The 9710-nt window shown below is 37.3% G+C and overlaps 1 protein-coding gene across 1 annotated transcript; it reads left to right on the plus strand.

Moving 5' to 3' along the window:
- The first annotated feature begins 4598 nt into the window (after positions 1 to 4598).
- LOC102299219 (C-C motif chemokine 22) lies at positions 4599 to 5692 on the plus strand. The gene is made up of 3 exons (XM_005917594.3): positions 4599 to 4771; positions 5162 to 5273; positions 5390 to 5692. The coding sequence occupies exons 1-3, from the start codon at positions 4699 to 4701 to the stop codon at positions 5499 to 5501; spliced, it is 297 nt and encodes a 98-aa protein (XP_005917656.1). The 5' UTR covers positions 4599 to 4698; the 3' UTR covers positions 5502 to 5692.
- The last annotated feature ends 4018 nt before the right edge of the window (positions 5693 to 9710 follow it).

Here is a 9710-nt window from a genome sequence, read left to right on the forward strand (position 1 = left end):
AAATCTTGAGTTAATTCTTATAAAACTTTTGCAGAGGTGTAGAATGAGGTCATGTTAACAATCCATTAAATTTGGATTACATCCATTGAGGTCATTAAAAACCAGCTTAATGACTAATTGGTTGTCATTGCTTATAACTTACATCGAAAGTACGGCGTAAAGATTTAAAATATCTAGATATATTACTTTGCACCTCTGACCTCTTCTTCAGGGTCAAATAAGTTCTCATTTTCATTAAATTTTCATTATTTTATTTTTCAAACTTTTATTTGTATTATATTATTGTATTGCATTACAGTAACAGGTTATAACTGTTTATAGACATAACAATTTGAATAAATATACAACTTTTTTGAATACATTTATTTTCTGTTTAAAAAAACACTATTTTTTAAATTGTCATTGTTTGTTTTACTAAACAATTAAATGAATTCTACAAATATACTAGATCCACATAGGAAAAAATATATTGTACTAAAAATAATAACACTACGTCAAATTATGACAAGTATATTAAAATGAGTTTCAATAATGTAAATAACAGAACTTTTTTTTTTTTTTACTGCACTAAACATTTCTTAAAGTACCTTTTAAAATAGAAAAAAAATGAAATTATACAAAATACCCTTAAAAGTAAATACGGTCTTGTATTTATTTTTAAGATAAATACCATTGTTAGTCAGTAGTGCTAGTTTCAGTCATTGTGCCTTTTATAAGGTTGGGGAAACGTGGAGTCAGCTAACAGTGAAGAAGTCGGGTTACTGCCAAAATGTTTCTCCCACTTAAAACACGACATCCAGATGAACACAATCAAATTTCAGGGATTTCCTTACCTGAGTGATAATTATTTATCAAGACTTGTTTCTTTATATTTTGCTACTACTAACAAATACAATGTAAAATTGGTTCTTTGATAAGTTATCTGTTATGTGCAGACACAACATCGGTTGATCCCTTCAGTTTGTTGCCGTTTTGACGTTTGAATGATTTACAGGTCAGTCTTTAGTTGGAGGGACTGGACTGGAAATGAGTGAAAAATTAGCCAATGTCCAAAGACAAATTTTGAAAGGCTTTCAGAAAACCTGAAGAACTGTTGCCCAAGAGCACTTGAGCAATAGAAAGTTTGGCTTCTTGGAAGAAAAGTATAAACAAATGAGGGGTGGATCCGGACTTTTGGACAGCACTGCGAGCTGCGTAAAAATGTAAAAGAGCAAAGAAAAAACACCTCTCTACATATCCTCACTGCCACCTAATGGTCAGCAACACATCTTATTTTTAAGATAGGCGTTTATATATTTAATTCAATCCAGTTTTATTTATATAATGTCAAATCACAACAGCAGTTGCCTGAAGCCAAGTTATAATGTAAGGTAAAAACCCCAACAATGAAACTACACATTCATCTGTTTTTGTTTTTTTTTAATTACGTTTTTTAATACAGATAATTTTTTTAAGCAATCGCTTTCGTTTGGATAAAAAAATTAATGTTCCAGTTTGAATGAAGCCAAAGGAGTCCTGGATTGTTTTTAAGTCCTGGTGTGTCGCTGGTGTTTGACTGTGTCGGTGTATAATACAGCAATGTAGTGGTAAAAACTGAATTTGGTGTGTGTCGTTTGGTGGTTTGCTTCTCTGAAAATAATTTGTATCTCAGGCCAACTGAGAACCCACAGATAATTCAGAGCAGGATGTTTGACATCGCTGTCAAAATGTTGAAATATGGCGACTCAGCACCTTACTCATGTTGTGATTTCCTGCATCTGTCCCTGTGTTTGTCATTTACTATATTCTTCTTTCTCAGCAGAAAACCACTGGCTTTGCTTCACTCTGCTTTTACCCATTTAGCATCTTTTTTCATGTCTGGGTTGTGATCAGTCATTCCTCTTCTTTTCCTATAAGTATCCATGCATTATTCTTTGCGACGCTTCCATTAAACCTCTTCTTTTCTTTGTTTATCCCCTAGAGAGTGGATTCATCTTGCAAGACTGACACCTTTTTTCAGTTTTAAAATAAAAGCAATCTAGCACTCTATCAAAATTCATAAAATCTATTTGTTTATAGTACCATCCATCATGTTCATGAAATATGGTAGTTTTTAGGTAATCTAGCTGAAATTTCAATGCTAGATACAGAAAAAAGGTGACTTTTGCAAACATCAGAATAAGACAAAACCTGAGTTTGCTTTAAATTTATCATACAGAACTTAAAAGATGCCTAACGAGGTAATACGTTAATGGCGTTACGTTACATCATGTCACACACTTTAATTTTGAATCGGCTAAATCACTTAAATCTGTTGTCAGGTGAACTTTGAACATGGAGACTTTTCCTGTCACCAAATCATAGGGGAAAACTCCGAGGTTAAGATAGCACAACCTGTGGTGTTCATTACCTGTGGTGCTGGCAAGTCCCGCCTCTTCAATCCAATCTGCAAGCGGGCTTTCCGCTTCAGACTTTCCGTTAAAACCTCGCTGGTCTCGAATATCATGTCATGTCATGTCTTGTGCAGGTTTTCGGTTCTTTCCTGAGGAACAAAACCTTTCTGCACCATCACCAAAAAAATAGAAACTAGACTTTGAACCGTTCCTGAGTCATCAAAGACTGAAATTAAAAGTCTGAAATGTTTATGACTGTATTTCGTCTACAACAACAGGACATCATCTAAAGCCATTTTATATTTATGTCTTATGTTTTTACTGGTCACAAGCTTTATATGTACATCTACAATAAACCCTCTTGAGGCCTTCTAACTTTGATCCAGTGACTAGATACATGACAGTAAAATTTCCCCCGTGGTGGTTACAAATAAGTGAAATTCTATTGTCGAAGCAGATGTGTTACTCTACTGGGTTTCACACATGCACATGTATGCATTTATATTAAAATGCACTCCTGCCTGTTTCAAACCACAGGTTTCAGTTCGAGCTAGTGTAGGGTGCAGTTCTGCTGAAGTCAGCCTCATGGGGGGTTTTCTTTTTTCTTTTTTTAAAATTTGTTTCCATCCCCAACTCATTAAAATTATAATAAATATATTCAGATTTTCCCTCTCGATATTTTATCTTTATCTATACATACTGAAAGAAACAAAGTATCTAAACATGTTGTACAAATACAAACCCCAAACCACATTTTTATTGTGCAAACAGCTCAGACACACCGATAACATCAGCATGTGATCACCAAATATTGAGATAAAAATCAAACAATTAGTAATATGACTTGGCAGAGATGTGATTTGCTGATGCTGGCCTGATATTAAAATTCCCTTCACACATTAAAACCACCTCCATTATGATCTTGTCTCGTGTGTCATAGCAGCTGTTTGATATTGACCTACTTTGGAGTTTCGGTGGCTATTTATTGCCTAAACTGTGCTGCTATCTCAGTAGAGAGCAGTGGACTTCCTGTGGTTTAAAGGTTAGTAAAGTGGGGACCAGGAACTACAACATATGTATCCCATCGTTTCCTGTTATCTCTGAAAAACCTTTAAAACACATTAACAACTTCTAAGAACAGGATACGAGTACAAAAACCGGAACATTTTAGAATCACAAACCCATTCTTGTGCATACCTTTCAATCCCACAGCACTCATCTCCACCCTAACAGTGTTTATATCCGATGCTGCTTTATAATAATGTCACACCATTAAGTATTAGTAAGATATTAGTAAGGTGTTAGTAAGTGCTTAATTACTTCTCCTAAGTGTGCCAGTTATGAATACAGATATGTTTATCCATTTGTAAGGGTTACACCATGTACAGCTATCACTATTACTACATCACTGCTAGTAATAATCACAATCTTAGTCATAATCATAGTCATAATAATATATCTATATTTATAAATCGCATGAGAAAGTGGAGTAATGCTTTATAAATGATGAATTAACCACTTACTAATACTGTAGTAATGCTCAATAGTGTGGCATTATTATAAAATGCTGCCGGTGTTTGGATTTCAAAGCAAGAGTTTGCATTAGCATCAGTTTAGTCATAAATGCTGTGAATAAGCCAGAAAAAGGCTTTCTAATAGATGTAACTACGGTCAGAAAATCTACAAAGCCGCTGGCAGACAGGTTGTGGTTGCAAAACCTGATTATTATTTTTTTTAGTTTGAAAGAGAGCCACTCTTAAAAAATACACCAGAAATTTGATCAGGCCGGGAAACAACTTATTTTTTCTGACACATTTACACCCAAATATGTGTAATTTTATCTTATTTTATTTTAACTCATCTTATCTTATCTTGTAACAATGAGACAAGCTTAAAACCGCAATGCATCTGCAGAATGCACAATTATGCATATGCTCAAGTACAGATACGCTCACACATACAGCAACATTAGGTGACTCAGGTGGAGAAGTTGTGTTTTCAATTTCAGAGAAACAGGTTTCAACCACAGCATCATTTGCCCTCCTCCCCCGATTCTTCTTTCCCCTGCTGACCACATAACCGCACTTTGTTTGCATGTTGGGGAGTTGCAACTCATATATTTTTGTAATGGAACTTGATCTGCTACCTTGTACATGTTCTGCACAGAGACGCATGCACGTATGTGCACACGCGTACACATGCATATGATATCAGCTTAATAAAAGGGAGAGGGGCTGTGTGAAAGAAGACAGACACCGAGCTGTGCAGGTGAGCAAGCAGGCTGAAGAGACAAACAGAAACAAGCAGGACAACAACAAAGAAGAAAATGATGATGATGAAGAACCCCGTCATTCTGATGGCCTGCATCGTTCTTTTGTCGTCTCTCGTTACGTCTGACAGTAAGATGACTGCATGCTACTTATTTTTCTCGTAAAGGGCAAATTGCTCCTCCTTTTCTGTCTTTCAAAAGTCAAAATTTGGTCATTTGAACTTTTTTTAATTAAGCGTGATCGTTTTTGCTGAAAGGCCAAAAAAGGAACTGATTTAAAAAAGAAGTCTTGGATGAACAAAAGCTAAAATGAAAGACATTGTTACTCTTAAAAATACAGACAAACTGAACTGAGGCCTTTTAACACAACATTACTGCAACAATCATAGTCCTGTGATTTTGAAAAGTTCACAGACACACAAAACAGCCAACTGTAAAAACAATTTTACGGTGATATAGTGACATATTTTTCCACTTGGATTTCTTTTAATAGTTCTTTATATCTCTATAATGTTTTCAGGCACATTCGGTCCGGAAAAATGCTGCTTTCAGTTCCTCCAAGTACGTTTTCCAGCCAAAAGAGTGACGAGCTTTGAATACACAGACAAACGGTGTGCAATGGAAGGCGTGCTGTAAGTGACTCCACAGTTCAAAATAAGCAGACTAGTATATATCTAGTATGCTTACAGATATATTTAAAAAAAATATACAAGTTGTCAGTATCATTAATTTTTTGTCTCTGTTTTAGCTTAAAGACGGTGGGTGATAAACAACTCTGTGCTGATCCAACCATGCAGTGGGTAAAGAAAATCATTGAATCCATCCAGTCGAAGAATGCCACCACCCCAAGATCAGCATAACCGAGTGTGAAATGAACATTTTAATAACAGTATAACCAAGCAGATCTCTTGGTGTATCAATCTATTTTCAAACCATCAAATCTTCAGATTGATTTTCTTGTCTTTGTCTGTGAATAAGCTATTGTAGAGCAAAACATATACTGAAAATGCAAAATAAAAAAATAAAAAAATAAAATAAAATTTATTCTAAAGCTTGTTTTTGTTTGCTTCCATTGTGAAATCCGAACTTTGATCTAAAAGAATGAAATCCTGCATTCGCTGGGTTAATACACACTGCATTGCCTCCAGTAAAAGCGAAGCATCAAAGTGTGATGTGGTTTCTGGTTGATGAAGCCACAGGAAATTTTAAAAAGGAAAAGAAAAGAAAAAACCCCCACAAAGAATAAAACTAAATGCACACAGTAAAAAAAAAAGTCAATCACATTACTTCAGAATTATTATTGTCATTGCTATTTTTACAAACTTTCTTTTAACCCGTTCTTTTAATCTTGTAAATAAAATATTATTTCTGGCTGTGATGTATCTCTGTGGCCAGCAGATGTCGCTCTATTCTCTATTTTATTTCTTTGGCAAGGCTAAAAACCTTTCATAACCGCTACTGAATTTCTCCTCTAAATGCCACATTTAGAGGCAAACAACGAGTTGTTTAATCTCATCTGGGTTATGAGGATTGCATCAGCTACAAGCTTCTGCAGAGGTTTCTATCGTTAAATAACACTGAAATGAGAGACGATTCAATAAGAAGACATTAAAAAAAACAATAACAACAACAACAACACTGGGCAGCTACAAACTAAAGCAAAACGGTCTTAATTTTCTGTCAAATCTCTGTAATTTTTCAAAACAAGATGACCTGAAATTCTTCCTTTGCCCCAGAATGACGCCTCAGATGACATCAGCGCAGTGACATCACCGGCCAGATTTTCCTTAAATAGTTTCAGACCCAGATTTTTATTTCCATGCCCTAATGTTTCTTCACATGAGTGCGCGCAGCCTTCTGAGCGTACGATCTGATTGCTCCATAAAAGCTCACAACGCGTGCCTTATTGACGCCACAGGTGACCCGTCAGGAGAGATGGCGTGATTAGATTTTGAAGGACCTTGCTGAATAATTTTACATATTAATAAGGGAAAAACAGAAGGGACGCGGGCCAGCTCGAGTGCTCCTTCTTTGCAATTGCGATGATGGTTTTCAAAACACCAAACTAATGAATCGGCAGCACAAGAGCTCAGCGTATTAGGGGATAAATGGCTGAACAGCTTTGTTAATCAGTGCTATATTTAAACCACGCCTCACATGGCTTTTGTCATGGTAATAAAATCCTCATTCAAGGGGCCAAGGAGGGAGTTATGGAGATGCCCTGTCAAATTTGCATGAAGCAGGTCTGTCAGCTTGACCTACCTGTAGAAACTAGGGCAAGAAGTAGACAGCCTCAAGTTCTGCAATCACCAGTGGTGAATTTTACACAAGTGAAATTAGAGTTAAAGTACCAGACATCAGGAAAATGCAAAGTTACAGCACAGAAAAATGGCTGATATTTATCAGCATGGCGCACTTTAATTATTTACCTGCTCGCTATCCCAAACTGCAAATCTATAATTGCAGAAAACCTCGGAGGCTCTCTGAAGTTTTAATGAAAACCCTGAAAAGGATAAGCGGCAGAGAATGAATGAATGAATGAATGAATGGATAATAATTCTAATCATATTATTATAAACTGAGAAAGTGGTTTATTTTGTACCTTGATGGCAACAACACATGTCAAAAAGTTGGGCCTGGGTCATGTCTGTGCAGCATCCCCTTATTTCCACAACAACCTGTAACATCAGTGAACTGATGCTGTGGTCTGGGGAAGGCCTCAGAGGGGACTGGCAGGTGGATCCCCACTTAAAAGGAGGAGGTGTGCCTGGGAGACGCAAATGAGAACAATGGGATTTTCCCACACAATTATATGGATAATAATCCAAAAATATCCAGTGAGCAGCAGAGGAAAGTGGCCAGACTCCAGCTGATAGGAAAGCAACAATAACTCAAACAACCGATCAATCATTACAACAACGTATCTGTGAACACTAGAATAAAGTATTTAAAGTTATAACTTCACGAAGGCTTGAGTTTGTGCTTCCACTCGTGAAGTGTCTTAAGCCTGCATTATTTCTGAAAGCCAGCAGGAGGCGACTCCTCAGTGTTCATGGTAAAATGAGCCTACTGTTCACTTGATTTGCTACCCCAGTAAATGCTTTCCAGATGTGTTTATGGTCATAGCGGCTAGTTTCAAGTTCCTAAGTAAAACACATGTTCGTTTTGTAAATTATGGCTCCATGTAGTTTTAAATAAACCATGAATCAAGAAGGGTATGTTTTACTGCAGGTCCACCTGATTTTTATATGCAATCTGTGGGGTTTTTTGAATGAAATGTTGTTTGAGGTAAAAGGTCACTCACTATTTTGTCTCCAAGACTTCATCAGAATGTTTCCCGGCCTTCTGTGCACAAAATAGTGCAGTCTAACTCGCACTGAGGTATGACAGTCATAAAATGGTAACCTTGGGCTGAACACAGTGTGCCTATCTTTGCAGCACGTTCCTGCTGTTTCACCCAAACAATAAAAGAATGTTTGTTCATTAAAAGCTGAGTGAAAACTCAATCCACTGTGATACACTTGAATGAGGAATTCGTGCAGCGTTATGGGCGACTAAGAGACGCAAACAGAAGGAAAACATGGAGACATAAAAGCCAGCCAGTCAGCCGAAGGATGGAGATGAAAGGTGGGAGAAAAGAGTGTGTACAGTCACCGTGGTGATCCGGTCTGAGGTGAGGAACACAATGGGATGCCATCAGCGGCAGCAGCGCACACACGTGCATGTGCACACATGCATGGAACACACATGAAGACAGAGGCGTGTATAAATAGCTGGTGTGTCATGTCAGCTTTTCCTGACAGATGGGATCAACATAAATTAAACCCTGTGTGTGTGTGTGTGTGTGTGTGTGTGTGTGTGTGTGTGTGTTGTGTTGTGTGTGTGTGTGTGTGTGTGTGTGTGTGTGTGCAGCAAAACAGATATACAAAGAAGTCAAGGTCCACACAGCTGAATGTTCAAGCAGCATTTGTTCATGACAAAAGTGTGACTGCATGTGGCAAGCCTATGCACCCCCCCCACACACACACACACACACACACCAGGGTGTGCTGCAGGTACATGAAAATGAAAAAAGAGAGACCAATGATAGCAAACAAACAAACAACTGACATCCTCCAAAGCAGATTTTATACACACACTGTTGAGTATTCCTTGCAGACACCCTCAATTAGAAGGTTATTAACGTGCTCAGCAGGGAAATTAGACTGTAAATCACCCGTCTGAGGTTGGTCATTTATCACTTCTCAAACAGCTACATTTGAGAAGTGATAAATGAGAAAGCTACATCTTTCTGAGCTCCTGGTGTAACTTTTAAAAGCCAAAATGGCATTTTAAGATGGCTACTGAACACCTACTTTAGCTATAAAAATAAAGAGCACTTGTGAAATAATGTCCTGTTGGTTGCGAGGAAAATGCTATTTATTGCAAACTACTTTACATTTTGAATGCAATATACTAATGGGAAAGTAAATGTTCAAAAACAGTGTTTGTGTGGCTGATGCAGTGTTATGATTTAGCTAGCGACAGGCCAAAGTGACCACGACTCCTGTAGCGATTAATGACCCATGACCGGCTTTCACCATCTCCCTGTTTGGTTTTTCCCCAATCTCAACTATGACAGGAGTCATGCAGCTGTGGGATGTAAGAAACAAAAGAACTGTAAGAAGGCTAATTTATTGTTATAATTAAAGAAAGATAACAAACCAAACTACATCAGTAGTGTGAGTGTAAGTAACTGACTGCTTTATTAGATACCACAACTCCTTGTTAATGTAAATACCTAATCAGCCAATCACGTACCAGCAATTCAATGCATTTAGGCACGCAGACATGGTCATGGTGACCTGCTAAAATTTAAACTGAACATAAGAATGGGAAAGAACGGTAAACATCTTATTTGATGTGGCATTGTTGTTGGTGCCAGATGGACTGGTGAGTATTTGCTGGGATTTCCAACACAACCGTCTGGAGGGTTTGCAGAGCATGGCCTCACAAAGAGAGAATATCCAATGAGTAGCAGCTCTCTGGGTGAAAATGACTTGTTTATGTCAGATGTCACAATAGAAAAC

This window comes from Haplochromis burtoni, unplaced genomic scaffold, assembly GCF_018398535.1.
Source record: "Haplochromis burtoni strain Fernald_Lab_line unplaced genomic scaffold, NCSU_Asbu1 Contig_28, whole genome shotgun sequence".
NCBI lineage: Eukaryota > Metazoa > Chordata > Actinopteri > Cichliformes > Cichlidae > Haplochromis > Haplochromis burtoni.

Bases quoted from the DNA above. Each gene is read 5' to 3' on its own strand.
- LOC102299219 (XM_005917594.3), top strand. From the start codon at position 4,699: ATGATGATGATGAAGAACCCCGTCATTCTGATGGCCTGCATCGTTCTT. The intron at 4,772-5,161 runs GTAAGATGACTG...TAATGTTTTCAG, and splicing joins GTCTCTCGTTACGTCTGACA to GCACATTCGGTCCGGAAAAA. The intron at 5,274-5,389 runs GTAAGTGACTCC...TCTCTGTTTTAG, and splicing joins TGTGCAATGGAAGGCGTGCT to CTTAAAGACGGTGGGTGATA.